Genomic DNA, 17,121 nt, shown 5'->3' with positions numbered 1-17,121 from the left:
TATCAAGCGTCTTAAACTCCATCTCTGCATATTGCCATGACTTCTGGTTTATTATAACGTTTTTCTGGAAACCCAAAGTGTGCCATTTCATCAGATTTGTAAGGTAAGTCATTTATAAACCTATTTATAAACACAGGAGAATACATCAATACTTTCTCAATATGCTAAGCTAACTAACTGTTCATCGCGATTTCAAAGTAATAGCCCAAGCCCTTACACTGACGTTTTGATGTCCACGTGTTTAGTGACAGTGGCTGTAGCATTTCTGTGGTAAATAAATGGCCAAATGTTAAAGATTAAGTGGGCATTTGAATTAAATGTTGTTTAGTACATATTTAATAAGGATTAGATCATGCAGTAAAGTGTAAAAACAATCGTCAGGCCTTTGGCGCCATCTGTAGCCATTTGTTATAATGCGTAATGTACATTAGCTCTATACAGGCGCACAGATGGCACTAGGGACGGGAAGTTATATGGTAACGAAAGTGGTAAACCCTCAACCCGTACGTTTTTTTTTTCATCAGTAGTATTATTTTTTATTTGAATTTTGTGAACAGGATTTTGCTATAAGTCGGGCTTCAGATGCTTTTACTTTCGAATTCGCGATCTTGTCACATTTTACAAGAAAAGGTTATTGTCTGTTTTGCTTACATTTATACACCTTTCACTTTTTAAGACTAAAAATTACACAAAATAACTGAGTTGAAATCATTTGCTGACAGCTTGGTCCCCCCCCCTCCAGTTTAAAAATCCCATCTGCACCCCTGGCTCTATACATTGTGTTTTAACAGTTTTGTTTAATAAAACCATATGATTACTTGCTTTTGATACTTTATTTGAACTAATTATTATTGCCTTGCTATATGTATTTTAAGTCATTTAAAAGGCTACTGTTAGCTCACAAAAACACAATTATAACTATCCGATTACTCGATTACCAAAATAATTAGTGACAGCCCTAGAATACTACCATAATCTGTTTCTGCAGTATGCAAATTTCCTGCAAACCACAATGCAACATGTTTAATTAAACCTACCATTTTGGAGCGACAGCTACATCAACCACAATTTTAACATTTCTTTCTTGGCTTCTTTTACACCGACAGCTAGTTTACACAATGAAGTAGACTACTTGTTAAACCCAAAAACTTTAAAACAAGTATACAGTGTGTACTTTGCAGTATGCTCTAAAAAGTATGCTAGGTTTCCATTCCGAACAAAGCCTCGTGCTAGTCTGCTGTTAGAAGCGTTACTGTGCAGATGTTTCATGACCTTGTTAAAAGCACGCTCTGGTTTCTCATGCAGGTTTTGAGATAAAACAAGGACGTCCTAACCAGGAAAAGCTCCACCAGGTTTAAAAATACAGCAAGAGTGGTAAACACAGCAGATAAAATGTGCCATAAATACGCAAACGTACACAGCATGTTCAAGACAGCCAAGTAAGAAAACAATGCATTCTATTTCAGGCCTGCAAACCAAACGTGGGCCACTCTGTTAGTCTGTAGGAGGGCACGACAGGCTCCTTTACACTGTTTACTTACCCATGATACTGCTTAAGCTCCTGCAGAACTTTCTGTACCATCAGCCTGAGACAAACAAGACACTCAGGCTAAGTATGTGTGAGACCGGCAGGGCACATGGTGGGCCGCTGTCCAAATAAAACCATCAACATAAAATCTACTGCCTAGCTCACACATACAGAGGCAGACTACAACAGCGGTGGGCTACAACCACATCACCCATGACTTCCTTCAGGTTAATGGAAAAAACGTTATACTGACACTATACTGATACTAGCTGCAGCTGAATAGCAAGTAGCAAGTGCGATTTAGCTAAACACTATTGGATCCACTATTGGAATTCTGTCAGTCCAGACCCCTAAGACCTTCGTTCATCTTCAGAACACAAAGTAAAATATTTTTGATGAAATCCAAGAGCTTTCTGACTCTACATAGAAAGCAATGCAGCTGACATGCTCAAGGCCCAGAAAGGTAGTAAGGATTGATAAAAATAGTCCATCAGTGGTTAACCATAATTTTATGAAGCTACAGCATGCGTCGTTATTTTAGTTTTCTTTGTGCAAAAAAAGTATTCTCTAGAAAATTATGATTGAACTACTGATGTCACTTGGACTATTTTAGCGATGTTCTTACTACCATTCTGGGCCTTAGAACGTGTCAGTTACGTTGCTGCCTATGCACAGTCATATGCTCTCGCATTTCATAAAACATCATCATTTTTATTCTGAAGATGAACTTTTTGGGTGAACTCTTTAAGAAAAGGAAGTCCCACCATGTTTGTTATTAGCATACTTGCATAAACATTGGTAATTTGCTTGTAAAGACTAATAGTTTTATGCAAAAAAAAAAAGCCTAAAACCAGCTAGTTTTACAGGACTTTAATAAACACTGGTCTTGCTAATCCAACTATCCAACTAAGTGCATTCCAAGAAGCCTTCATAGAAGCTACTTAATCATCTTGACAGAATCCAAGGTGCTTCAGTAATCCTTCTGAATTATGTAACTTCACTGACGCAAAATAACCTTGCCATAGCTACTATGGTGCTCTTAAACAAAACAAAGATGTGAAAACTTACACATGACTCCGTCCTTCCACCGACTGCAGCCCCTCCTCTGACTCCTGCTCTTCTGGAATTCCAAAGCAAAACAAGTCAAAACTATATGTATTCTACTATTCTTTGTAGCTCTTTAGTTTTAGTTTTCTAAGCATAAAAAGATATATGGCTGTGTAGAGTTCTATAGCTTCCATATGGTTCCCTTTGAAGGTTTAAAAAGTTACAAGTCGTACAGGTTTCTGGGGTTTCAAAAGTACCAAAACATAGTTTATCGATAGAACTACAGAATAAAATTAGGTCTCAGTGAAAGACTTTAAATAGTAAAATGTGTGTTTTGTGGCTTTCAATCCAAGAATTCCTCTTGACAGAATTAGCATTGGATTCATCTGATTGCTTCAAAGCTAAAGCCCATGAAAACCTTGGGTTTCCACCTAATTGGAGAATCATTTCACTAACCTCCAGCCTCTCTGGCAGCCTGCTTAGAAGTCTCCAGTATGCGGGAGACTTTGTCAGCTTGAGATTTTTCATCAGTTGCGAGAATCTCAGATCTGGAATATACTGTCTTTGCTGGTGTGGGTAGATTCTGTCATTAAAACCAAATCATGTAAAAATGTTATCAATAACAGTTACGGCATAGGAAGCCAACCCTGCTCCTGGAGGACTACCCTCTGGCTAGAATTCAGTTTCAACCCTGTTCCAACATACCTGTCTGTTATTATCAAGTAATCCTGAATACCTTGATTAGCTGGTTCAAGCGTGTTTGATTAGGGTTGGAGTTAAAGAGATCACCCTCACCCTCACCCTCATGTCTTTTCAGACCCTTAAGACCTTCGTTCATCTTCGGAACACAAATTAAGATATTTTTGATGAAATCCGAGAGCTTTCTGAACCTGCATATACAGCAATGTAACTACCACTTTCAAGGCTCAGAAAGGTAGTAAGGACATTGCTAAAATAGTCCATGTGACCTCAGTGGTTCAACCGTAATGTTATGAAGTTATGAGAATACTTTTTGTGCACAAAAAAACAAAAATAATAACTTCATTTAACAGTTATTTCTCTTTTGTGTCAGGTTTTGACACGTGTTTACAAGAGTAGCAGAAATTGCGGTCCGGGGGCAGCTAGACCAGACCGAAAGGGCACTTTAGCATCGGACCTCAAGGGGTCTCGAGCCTACCCGCCTGTGCACGCCACTGACATGGACTATTTTAATGATATCCTTACTTCCTTTCTGAGCCTTGATTGTGGTAGTTGCATCACTGTCTAGCTCTCGGATTTCATCATGGCAGCCTTCCAGGAGTGGGAATATGGCTTATACTCTATAAGCGAAAATCTTGCTCTGTTCATACTAAGACAGATTTCAATAAGGACAGTTACTGGTGTTTTGGAGCTTTCACTTTCAGCAGCACTGGTTGTTTCCTCCACTGAGCTTTCGGAGAAGGAGGAAGATGGTAGATTTGGACTTTTGGTCAAACAGTGGACCTCTCTTTCCCCATCGCTGTCAATGCCGTTAGTGTCTAGACTGAACCTACACAACATAACCATACAATGTTTACGTACACACATGTACACACAATGACTCTGTTACCAGACAGAAGACATGCACTGCTCAAAGATTTTCTAACATCACATTTAGTTATGGCAATGACACAATTATTTGAAGCCAGTGAAAAAGCGAGTCTTACCTTCTTCCCAGGTCAATCGGTGACACTGGCACTTCCCAGCTGTGTCTGCGTGATGTGGACATGGATCTAACCAATGTAGGAAAGTTATCCGTGTCCGAGTCCTCATCTTGTTCTGATTCTGGATAATCCTGGTACTCTGAGTTTCTGATAGCAACCAAGCGATCCATGGCTTCCCCTCCAGTGGGAATCACGGTGTCGTCTGTCTGGAAAAGTTGATGGGTGTCAAAATCTGTGGAATTATCCCTAGATCCACTTTCTGGTGTGGACGCAGGAGGTACCAAAAGGGTTGTACCCTTGTACCCTTGTCGTTTGTCTTGTGGTTCAGTCGATTCCAGTTGCAAGTCTCTGAAATATTCTGAATCTCTCAGAGAATCGCAGAGGTCTAAAAGGTCCTCCTCACTGCTGCACTCGTTTCTCTGAAAACAAGAAACCCATGGACAGCTGATTTATCACAACAAAAAGGTCACATGATATATGACTAATAATGTGGAGTCTAAGTGAGCCTCATGCTAGTGTCATTCAAGGACTAAAAGAGGATGCAGTAAGCTGAACTTCTTTTGTGATGCAAGAGCCAAACTGGGTATTAGTAAGCACATAGTCATCGAGTAAACTGAGAAGGACATTCGTAATAGAGGAACCAGTTGCAAAATGCCTTCTTTTTTTTTAAAGATTTATTTTTTTTATTATGATAGGACAGATCATACAGGACAGGAAGCGAAGTGGGAGAGAGAGAAGGGGGTGGGATAGGGAGAGGTCCTCAAGCCAGGATTTGAACTTGGGACCCCCCGTAGCGCAACGACACCGCATGTCAGCGCACTGCCCACAAGGCTGTTGGCGCCAACGCAAAGTGCCTTCTTATCAAACAATCATTCGCCCTGGTTTAAGGGTTGGGCAACTTTGGTCCTGGAAGGCCACCGTCCTGCAGAGTTTAGCTCCAGCCCTGATCGAACACACCTGAATAAGCTAAGCAATGTCTTTAATATCACTAGAAAGCAAAAGGCAGGTGTGTTTGATTAGGGTCAGAGCTAAGCTCTGCAGGACAATGGCCCTCCAGGTTGTCCATCCCTAGGTTAGGTAATGGTTAGAGTCTTACCTTGTCCTCCGGTGAACTACTAAAGAAGACGTCTTCTGGAATTGAGGTCGGGGACAAGGATGAGGACGAGCTGGGTGCTGAGACCGGGGCATGAATTTGAGAGCATGGTTTGCAATCTGAGGCTGAAACACAAAACGTCCCACCATTAATTTAGCTAGGAATGTTATCCACAATTGTGGACTCTTGATTTCAGACTTGCAGTGTGGCTTTTGGTCAGTTGTCTTTGTAACCCCTCCCGAATCCTACTCGCACCTTGGGTCGAACCCGGGTCGCTGGCATGAGAGACGGGCACACTAACATGGAGTGTGCCTCTTGAGATGAGGGGACTGAGGTTTACCTACACCTACACTTACCCCCCTGAGCCCTGGTCCCATCCTACTCACACCCTGCTCCGGGTGGGACTCAAACCATGGTCGCCGGCATGGGTGGGCACACTAACAAGGAGGCTAAAGACCGCAGCCTATAGCATCAGGGCAGTGAGGTTTACCTGCACAGCACTAACCAGCTGGCCTCTGTTGCACCTTATGAAACGTATTGTCGCTGTGCACCAGACAAAACAAATAAAGACTGGTGTGACATTCTGGATCTAATCTAATTACATAATATCTATTGTGTTTATTCCCGAGGATTGTGACATGGCAGTAATAGAGATACGGTTCTGGAGAGCCAGTGTGACGGTATACCCTAAATAAGAACTATATAGCTACTGCCAGAACTTATCAGTGGCTTCCATTAACTCCAGCCTATTACATCAACACACAGCTGGAGTCGGTTGAAGTTGGAAACGTTTCCCTGTAAACAGAAGATCTTAATCTGATGTAAAATGGAAGCACTAGTTTACAGAAGCAAATCTCTGGGTTGTGTTTGATAGCGGGGATTAAATGGCCTCCAGCCTGATGGTATAGGAGAACCCAGTGTTCTTCAGAAAGCCGTCTAAGTACATATGCTTCAAAAGAACCAAGAAATTCTTGGGTTTTCCTCAACCTAAAACAAATTTGCTGACCTGAAGAACATATGAGTGTAAAAATGAACTTGTTTTATTTCCATAAAAACCATATAACCAATTGCAGAACCTCAAAAGACATTGCAGAACCTGTATTTTTATGAATCTAGACTCAAAAACTTTCCTCAACTCCAGAACATTCCTTAATGTTAAATTAAGGCCTATCCGTATTGGGGCATTGCTGAAATTACCTTTCCAAACCTCAGAGTGCCTGATTGACTAGGTAATGATGACAAACGGGTCATAATCCAGTCCAATCCAGAACCGTTCTCCTTCACCGACTGCCTGTCCTTAAACGATGTATGAATGAACTGTGCAGTGCTTTCAGGCATAAATCATCTCAGCCCTAGACGAATGACAGAGTCTGAGAGCGGTGAGGTTGTTTGTATCCGAATCAGACAAGTGATATGTAAACTATAAGAGCACCATGATGCTTGTCATGTTCAAATATCCTTTTATGGCTGCCCCTTCTTACCATATGCTCCAACATAAATATTCAAACAAAGGGGCCTCTCAGCTTTTACAAGGGTTACTATAGGTCTACCGCAGAAAACTTCCATTTTTTCACACACTTTGAGGTCAGTGCATAAGCTGCTAAGATGCAAAGTTTTATTTTGGACTGAATAAAATAAAATATAATTTTCAGAATTATGCTATGTGAGTCCTGAGCTTTTCCTAGAGGATTGGGGGCATCCCCAAAGCTGTAAAGCAATGCAGAGCTCCATGAAATGACCATATATGAAAATCTGTGCAATTTTTGGAATGTCATTAATAGATAGGTGGCTTCAGGTCTATCTATTTATCTATCTGTCTGTCTGTCTGTCTATCCATCCATCCATCCATCTGTCTGTCCGTTTGTCTATCCATCTGTCTCTGTCTATCTATCTATCTTTTTTCTCTGTCTGTCTGTCTGTCTATCTATCTATCTATCTATCTATCTGTCTGTCTGTCTATCTATCTATCTATCTATCTATCTATCTATCTATGTCTGTCTATCTCTCTGCCTGTCTATCCATCTGTCTTTCCTCCTGTCTGTTTATCTATCTATCTATCTATCTATCTATCTATCTATCTATCTATCTATCTATCTATCTGTCTGTCTGTCTGTCTGTCTGTCTATCCATCCATCTGTCTGTCCGTTTGTCTATCCATCTGTCTCTGTCCATCTATCTATCTTTTTTCTCTTTCTGTCTGTCTATCTATCTATCTATCTGTCTATCTATCTATCTATCTATCTATCTATCTATCTATCTATCTATCTATCTATCTATCTATCTATCTATCTATCTATCTATCTATCTATCTGTGTGTCTGTCTGTCTATCTGTCTGCCTGTCTATCCATCTGTCTTTCCTCCTGTCTGTCTGTCTGTCTGTCTGTCTGTCTGTCTATCTATCTATCTATCTATCTATCTATCTGTTTGTCTATCTGTCTGTCTGTTTGTCTGCCTGTCTATCTATCTATCTATCTATCTATCTATCTATCTATCTATCTATCTATCTATCTATCCATCTGTCTGTCTGTCTGCCTGTCTATCTATCTATCTATCTATCTATCTATCTATCTATCTATCTGTTTGTCTATCTGTCTGTCTGTTTGTCTGTCTATCCGTCTATCTATCTATCTATCTATCTATCTATCTATCTATCTATCTATCTATCTATCTGTCTGTCTATCTGTCTGTCTGTTTGTCTGTCTATCTATCTATCTATCTATCTATCTATCCATCTATCTAACTATCTATCTATCTATCCATCTATCTATCCGTCTGTCCGTCTATCTATCTATCTATCTATCTATCTATCTATCTATCTATCTGTCTGTATGTCTGACAAAAAAAAAATCGAATAGTACGTTATGTTTTTAATCTTATCTGTGCTGTTTACCCTTTCAAGAGTAGTAGAGCAAAGAGAGGAAATGACATGGCATCAGGAAATTGCACTTCAGAATCAAACTTTCATCACTTGTTTGAACGCCATCTCTCAAGTCTCAGCATAACGCGCTGATTGCCTGCGTTTAGTATTTAAATACATATCCAAAATTCCTGTTTTGGAGTCTAGTGGTTTCCATTATTCCTTTTATCATCACAAATTACAGTAATGACACAATCAGACAGAAATGTCGTAAGTGTGAAAATGTGGTTTTGCATGTGCTAATACACAGTCATGAGAGCTGTATGCAAAAGCTCATTCTGTTTGCAATGTGACCAGTCCTCTTGAGAACCGGTGGTCTGACAGACCACAAATGCATGTAGCATAACATCACTGACATGCTCAACCACAAGGAAACAAAACACCTCCTCAGTTATTTATAGTTTAAGACAGAAAATTTGAACAAAAAACCCCTCCACTGCACAATTCTAGAAACACACATGGCTGATGTCATGGCTGAAAGTCAATATATATATTATATATATGATATATTACATATATTAGTTATAATTTAATTATATATATATATATATATATATACAAACACACACACACACACACTAAATTATAACTAATAAATTATAACTATTCTGTACTAGTTAGATATTAGTTGTAATTTATTAATTGTATTAAATTATTTTACATAATAATATATGTAATAAATGACTTTATTATGTAATTATATTTACTTTATGTAACTAAAAAACAGTTTATACTTAAAATAAGAAAAATTCAAAATATGAAAAAAAAATTATGGTAATGCCATATTTTTTGTCAGAAGTAGAACAGAAGAGTGTTTAAAAAAGTGGAAGGAAAGATGCCAGAGATCCAGAAAGACACAATCATCTCCTCTACCTCTTTTGAAGGACCATCGTTTCATCCACGAGAACGAGGGCCAGGAGTTGTGGAGAGGTGGATCTGCCATGTGGATGGTGCAAGTTTCTCCCAGAGGAGTTAGTGAGCGAGATATCAGGAAAACTAGAGTCCCACAGCCGGATCAGAGGAGAGAATCGCCGGGGATTAACTAACATATGATTCAAAGTCAAGAGGCACAGTGGCAGGGACTCACAGCGAGAGAGAGAGAGAGAGAGAGAGGGAGAGAGGGAGAGAGGGAGGGATAAAAGAGAGAAAAGAAGCGCTGCTGGATGGGAATGAGATGGAATTGTGTTTAATACTACCCCTACAAAAATGGCACAGTGATAGTATCAGGTGGTAAATACCACCGTATTGTCCCTTCAGAAATTATTTGGACATTTAAGTCACACATATTTCACACAACTCGCTCGGCCCTTTTAAAACGACTTTCCTTTTTTTTGGTCAATCATCAGAGCACTTATTTTCAAACTCCTCCCCTTCAATAACCATTTAATCAAAACATAACTTGCTCCGCCCTTCAAATAACTCTTTTTCTGCTGACATCATCAGACCACTAATTTTTAGGCTCCTCCCCTTCAGTAATCTTTTAATTAAAACTTAACAACTTGCTCTGCCCCTCAAATCTCTTTTCTTTTCTGCTAGCAACATCAGACCATTTATTTTTAGACTCCTCCCTTTCCATAATGTTTTATCAAAGTTTTATCCCCTCAAACGACTTTACTTTTCTGATGACATCATCAAGACCACTTATTTTTCGACTCCTCCCCTTTCAATAACCTATTATCTAAAACGTAACGACTTGCTCTGCCCCTCCAACAACTTTCCTTTTCTGATGACACTGTCAAGGCCACTTATTTTTCAACTCCTCCCCTTCGATAACCTTTTAATCAAAACGTAACAACTTGCTCCACCCCTCAAAGGACTTTCCATGTCTGATGACATCATCAAGGCCACTTATTTGTAGACTCCTCCCCTTCAATAATGTTTTATCAAAATGTAACAACTTGCTTTGCCCCTCAAACGACTTTTCTTTTCTGATGACATCATCAAAGCCACTTATTTTTAGACCCCTCTCCTTTCAATAACCTTTTAATCAAAATGTAACTTGCTCCGCCCCCAAATGACTTCTTTTCTGATGACATCATCAAGGCCACTTATTTTAAGACTCCTTCTGTTCAATTACCTTTTATCAAGATGTAACAACTTGCTCCACCCCTTAAACAACTTGCCTTTTCTGATGACATCATCAAGGCCACTTATTTTTAGACTCCTCCCCTTCAATAGCCTTTTATAAAAACTAACAACTTGCTCCACCCCTCAAACAACTTATTTTCTGATGACATCATCAAGGCCACATATTTTAAGACTCCTTCCATTCAATTACCTTTTATCAAAATGTAACAACTTGCTTCGCCCCTTAAACAACTTTTCTTTTCTGATGACATCATCAAAGCCACTTATTTTTAGACCCCTCTCCTTTCAATAACCTTTTAATCAAAATGTAACAACTTGCTCCGCCCCCAAATGACTTGCCTTTTCTGATGACATCATCAAGGCCACTTATTTTAAGACTCCTTCCGTTCAATTATCCTTTTATCAAAATCTAACAACTTGCTCCACCCCTTAAACAACTTGCCTTTTCTGATGACATCATCAAGGCCACTTATTTGTAGACTCCTCCCCTTCAGTAATGTTTTATCAAAATATAGCAACTTGCTTCGCACCTCAAACGACTTATTTTCTGATGACATCATCAAGGCCATTATTTTAAGACTCCTTCCGTTCAATTACCTTTTATCAAAATGTAACAACTTGCTTCGCCCCTTAAACAACTTTTCTTTTCTGATGACATCATCAAAGCCACTTATTTTTAGACCCCTCTCCTTTCAATAACCTTTTAATCAAAATGTAACAACTTGCTCCGCCCCCAAATGACTTCTTTTCTGATGACATCATCAAGGCCACTTATTTTAAGACTCCTTCTGTTCAATTACCTTTTATCAAAATGTAACAACTTGCTCCACCCCTTAAACAACTTGCCTTTTCTGATGACATCATCAAAGCCACTTATTTTTAGACTCCTCCCCTTCAATAGCCTTTTATAAAAACTAACAACTTGCTCCACCCCTCAAACAACTTATTTTCTGATGACATCATCAAGGCCACATATTTTAAGACTCCTTCCGTTCAATTACCTTTTATCAAAATGTAACAAAACCCCTTAAACAACTTTTCTTTTCTGATGACATCATCAAAGCCACTTATTTTTAGACCCCTCTCCTTTCAATAGCCTTTTAATCAAAATGTAACAACTTGCTCCATCAAATGACTTATTTTCTGATGACATCATCAAGGCCACTTATTTTAAGACTCCTTCCGTTCAATTATCCTTTTATCAAAATCTAACAACTTGCTCCACCCCTCAAACGACTTGCCTTTTCTGATGACATCATCAAGGCCACTTATTTGTAGACTCCTCCCCTTCAGTAATGTTTTATCAAAATATAGCAAACTTGCCTTTTCTGATGACACATCAAAGACTCCTCCCCTTCAGTAATGACTTATTTTCTGATGACATCATCAAGGCCATTATTTTAAGACTCCTTCCGTTCAATTACCTTTTATCAAAATGTAACAACTTGCTCCACCCCCTCAAACAACTTTCCTTTTCTGATGACATCATCAAGGCCACTTATTTGTAGACTCCTCCCCTTCAATAATGTTTTATCAAAATATAACAACTTGCTTCGCACCTCAAACGACTTTTCTTTTCTGATGACATCATCAAAGCCGCTTATTTTAAGACTCCTTCCGTTCAATTACCTTTTATTAAAATATAACAACATGCTTCGCCCCTTAAACAACTTTCTTTTTCTGATGACATCAAGGCTACTTATTTTTAGACTCCTCCCCTTCAATAACATTTAATCAATACAAAACCAACTTGCTTCACTCTTCCAAATGAGGTTCCTTGTCTGATGACATCATCAAGGCCACTTATTTTTAAACTCCTCCCTTTCAGTAACCTTTTATAAAAAAGTAACAAGTTGCTTCGCCCCTCAAACAACTTTCTTTTTCTGCCGACATGATCAAGGCCACTTATTTTTAGGCTCCTCCCCTTCAGTAACCTTTCATATAGAGATACTTTTCACCGCCCTATCAATTCCTGATAATTGCGCTATATAATTTTTTTGGTTACGCATTGTTTTAAGGTGTAGATGTACCAGTCTAATTACTGAAGTACAGAGTAATATTAATTGACTACAGTACATATACATAATAAGTTTAGGGTTAAATGTTTGTAAATTACTGTTATTACTATAGCAAGTATTACTATAGCATGTAATGTGTAACTATATCACACTGTTACAACTGTTTTTTATTCAGTTTTTGAAAAATGTAGAAATGTAAAGAATGTAGAAATGTTGATTTTGAGTGTGGCACAAATGTCCAAATACTTTTGTGGCCAATGTACTAAAAGTTTTGTAAAAATGTACTGTATGAACCATGGTATTGTGTAACTGCCATAGTCATACAGCTACCATAGAATTTCTGTCAAAAATATATGACACAATAAATATTGTGGTACTACCATGGTATTCTTGGGAATACCATTTAAAAATCATTCTGCATGGTATATTTCAAAGCACCATAGTATTTTTGCATGCTCAAACAATGGTATTTTTACAAGAAAGACTAAAATGAAATGTATAACGGTGTGCGTGATCTGCTGTATAATAGTGAAAGTGGAAAACACCATCTATTAAGAGCACAAACAAGTGTCATAACGGTTGCTCTTGAAAAATAAGAGTTTTGTTTATAAGAAAAAAAGACACAACCAACATCACGTATGACATTCTACACTTTGTCATTCGGTTGCACCACAGCGAGCTGCGTTTCTGCTAAGGCAGTTCCTTAAATGAAACTGGTGAAGCAATAATGGCCGAAAGCACCAGTGAAATCCACCAAGACGAGTTCAAGTTGGATTCGTATAGGCCAAAACCTCCAACCTTCATTTAAAACTCAAGATTAGATACATTAAAGCTTGCATGATAGCTTATCTGGAGCTGCAGAAGATAATGACTTACCAAAACAATGGCACCCATACAGTTCAAATCAAACAGAGTTAGCATTTTTAGTATGTATTAACAAATGCAAGCATTTTTGTGTACTCACCCCAATCCAAAAATACAGTAAACAATCCTCGACTAGCAAAAACGTCCTCCTCTGAACCTAACGCACAGTTTTCTGCCAGCTGAAGCGACTGAAAAGTGCAGAGTGCTGTGTTAACCACAGCCTAAAACGCACAACACTGCTACAACTTCCTCTTCAGACTAACATTCAGCAGAAACACATGGCCTTTACATGAACACACACACATATGAGGCCCGTTTTTCGGATGTGGTATGATCATAACATGTCAGTGATGGATGTTTTAATTCAAGTTATAGAAAGGCCAGTCTTTTCATGCATGTGTTGTAATGACTGCATGGTTCTCACACTCGTGCACTTGTGCAGGGGGTTGAAACGATAAGCAGAGTGCTGGTGGTTAACGTGGCGAACGAACCCCTTCGACAAGTTTGTTTTGCTTAAACTAGCTGCTGTTCACACTTCACTGACTACTGGAGATAAAACAGCCATTTCCTGCTAACTGTACTATTGCTCTTTTGAAAAACCAATGTAGTGAAATGTTATCAATAAGATCAGCACTGAGTGACTTTTTATGGTTTTACTAAACGGAGGATTACATAAATATCATGGTATGTGAATATCAGTATCAAAGTATATGGGTGTTTCTTCAACTTTGATCATTTTTAGTACCGTGAAAGACAAACTCCCTAAAATTTGTTGAAATTGCAAGTTTGTATTTTCACAATTCAGACTTTTTGTCACACAATTCTTTTTTTCTCGCATTTGTGAGTGTATATCCCACAAATTCTGTCATTTTGCGCACATTTTAGACTTTTTTTGGAAATTGTCTTTGTCGAGTTTGTATTTTACAATTTGGACATTTTATGACACAGTTCTGACTTTTTTATGTAAATATCATGGCATATGAATATGGCAAACGATCATCAGTATATGGGTGTTTCTTCAACTTCTTCAACTGATCATTTTTAGTACCGTGAAAGACAAACTTGTATTGTCGAGTTTGTATTTTCACAATTTGGACTTTTTAATCACACAATTCTGATTTCTCCCCCACATTTGTGAGTGTATATCCCACAAATTATGTCATTTTTGCGCACATTTTGGACTTTTTTTCCTCAAAATTGTGACCATACATCTCAAAATTCAGACTTTCTTTTTTTTAATTGCAAATTTGTGTCTTGAAATTTGTATAGTTGAGTTTGTATTTTACAATTTGGACTTTTTATGACAGAATTCTGACTTTTTTATGTAAATATCATGATATATGAATATGGCAAATGATCAGTACCACAGTTTCTTCAACTTTGATGATTTATAGTACCGTGAAAGACAAACTCCCTAAAATTAGTTGAAATTGCTAATTTGTGTCTTGTAATTTGTATTGTCGAGTTTCTATTTTACATTTTGGACTTTTTATCACACAATTCTGCCTTTTTTCTCACATTTGTGAGTGTATATCCCACAAATTCTGTCATTTCTGCACACATTTTGGACTTTTTTCTCAAAATTGTGACCATACATTCCAAAATTTTTTTTTTTAATTGCAAATTTGTGTCTTGTAATTTGTATTGTCGAGTTTGTATTTTACAGTTCTGTATTTAATGTAAATGTCATGGTATATGAATATGGCAAATCAGTTTGAAGTTTGAAACTTTGATCATTTTAGTACCGTGGAAGACAAACTCCCTAAAATTGGTTGAAATTGCAAATTTGTGTTTTGTATTTCGTATTGTCAAGTTCATATTTCATAATTTGGACTTTATATCCCACAAATTCAGTCTTTTTTTGGACACATTTTGGACTTTTTGTTTGTATTTTACAATTTAGACTTTTTAATGACACAATTCTGACATTTTTATGTAAATATCATGGTATATGAATAATACTATATATATAAAATATATATAATATATATAAATATATTATAAATGACACATTTGCAATTAACTAAAATAAGTTTATGTACTAAAATGACTAAAACAAAAATGAAAAGGAATTTAAACTGTTTAGAAATACTTTTTTAAAAGCAAAAACTAGTAAAGAAACACTTTTTAGTAAATGAAATACACTATAAATAAAATGCAATATAAATTTAAGATGAAAACTTCAACTTATAAAATGCAAAACAATGCATTTTTTTAAATATTATTACATTTTAAGTTGAAGTTCTACTAAAACTAAAAAAGTAATTTGAGCTATATAGAAATATATATAAAAAAACAAAATATGAATGAAAATGACAAAACCACATAACAAAATGACTTCAAATATATAAATACGAAATATATAAATAATATTAAAATAACACTGCTCTAAAACACTTTTTACACTATCACTATATAACATTTTATGTATCCCAAATACACACAATTAAATATTTTCTAGCGTTTCTGCATAATTCAACAAAATATTGCTCAAAAATAATATTTACCTTCATTTTTCTTCATAATTCATCTCAAGTGCTGCCATCTTCAGGGACAACAGAGTACACTGGGGAAAAAAACAAACAAACAAAAAAACTCCACTTTTGGAAAAATGTTGCAAAATCAAGAAAAAAAAAAACTTATTAATTTGTCATATTTTTAAAAACTATTTTCAGAATTTAGTTTGGGACAGGTATACGTTCTTTAATATGAAATATTCATGTTTTAACTAGTGCTGTTCAAACGATTAATCGCAATTAATTGCATCCAAAATAAAGTTTTTGTATATTTTGTCAAAATTTTGTAATTAAATGTCTAAAATGGAAAACTAGTTCTCAATCTGTGGTGCAAGAAAATTAACAAAATATTTCTAGTAACAGAAAAATATTAGCTCATCCAAAATGTAAATGTATTTATTTATTTTAATTTGATTTCATTTATAATTATTTACTCACATGTCTTTACACAAATGTTTGCCTTCTGTGGGAAATTAAATATCAGTTTTTAATTTTGGTTTACGACTTTTTTCATTTAAAGAACGTGAATAAAGACTGTTAAACAACAACCAAACTTTGCTCTTATCTCTCCTAAACATGTACAAATAAAACAGTTCATAATTTTGGAAAAACAGACACAAATGCGAGCCATTTTTCCCAATAAATTTTAATTCATAAATTTCATATAAACAGTTAATTGTTGAATAATTTACACACAGCAAGATTCATTTTCATTTCATTCCAACATTTACTGTACATGTCACTGCTTGGCTTTCTTTGAAAAACTAAAACTGTCGATTCGTACTAGTTAATCATGGCACAGTTTGATCCTGGTCTGATGGATTTGTTGGTTTGTTTAAATAAGTGACGGTGGTTTTCATACGAAACGTAAATGGCACAAATTCAACCAGCGAGGGGAAAGTATTGATGGCAAAGTGTGAGTCGGTGAATAAAGAACATTTTCTACAATACAGGTGAATCATGGGACAGAAAAAACAACTGTGGGGATCGTCTATGTGCACAGAGGAAAAACAAAACGCAGAAAACAGCAGGGATAAACAAAACAAAATGATCAAGTGTTCAACTAAACAGAAAATTGTATAAGACTACAGTTGAAAAAAGAAATACACAAAAGGGTGCTGATTAGTTGATGTTGAAACAGGCCAGACCACCTGAAACACGTCCATCACATATATAAGCCCCCGATAGATGTCAGATTTACATAAGAAATAAACATTTAGCACATTCAATATTAACAAAACTTAAATTGATGCTGTAACCGGGGCTGACATGATGTTTTTTTAACCAGAGTTGTTCTCTGTAACCTATGGAAGCTTGTTTTCGCAAACTTTGAATTCTGAGAAAATAAGTCAAGAATTGCTAGATTA

General features: G+C 36.8%; 1 protein-coding gene across 3 annotated transcripts in view; it reads right to left on the bottom strand.

Annotated features, from left to right (window-relative positions):
* Positions 1–13,518, bottom strand: part of arhgef18b (rho/rac guanine nucleotide exchange factor (GEF) 18b) — a 65,329-nt gene extending 51,811 nt beyond the window's left edge. The window contains exons 1-7 of one of the 3 annotated variants that reach the window (XM_051094725.1): positions 13,339–13,518; positions 5,354–5,475; positions 4,261–4,676; positions 3,953–4,103; positions 3,032–3,158; positions 2,597–2,648; positions 1,542–1,586 (exon numbers count right to left, since the gene is read on the bottom strand). In XM_051094725.1, coding sequence (XP_050950682.1) covers positions 1,542–1,586; positions 2,597–2,648; positions 3,032–3,158; positions 3,953–4,103; positions 4,261–4,427 — 542 coding nt within the window. In that variant the 5' untranslated portion in view covers positions 4,428–4,676; positions 5,354–5,475; positions 13,339–13,518. The remainder of the gene's footprint in view (positions 1–1,541; positions 1,587–2,596; positions 2,649–3,031; positions 3,159–3,952; positions 4,104–4,260; positions 4,677–5,353; positions 5,476–13,338) is intronic. The other 2 variants (XM_051094723.1, XM_051094724.1) reach the window with 2 other exon arrangements.
* Positions 13,519–17,121: the final 3,603 nt, after the last annotated feature.

The sequence above is a fragment of the Labeo rohita genome, chromosome 22 (genome assembly GCF_022985175.1).
Source record: "Labeo rohita strain BAU-BD-2019 chromosome 22, IGBB_LRoh.1.0, whole genome shotgun sequence".
In the NCBI taxonomy this organism is placed as follows: Eukaryota; Metazoa; Chordata; class Actinopteri; order Cypriniformes; family Cyprinidae; genus Labeo; species Labeo rohita.
This window is presented reverse-complemented; position numbering and strand designations above follow the sequence as displayed.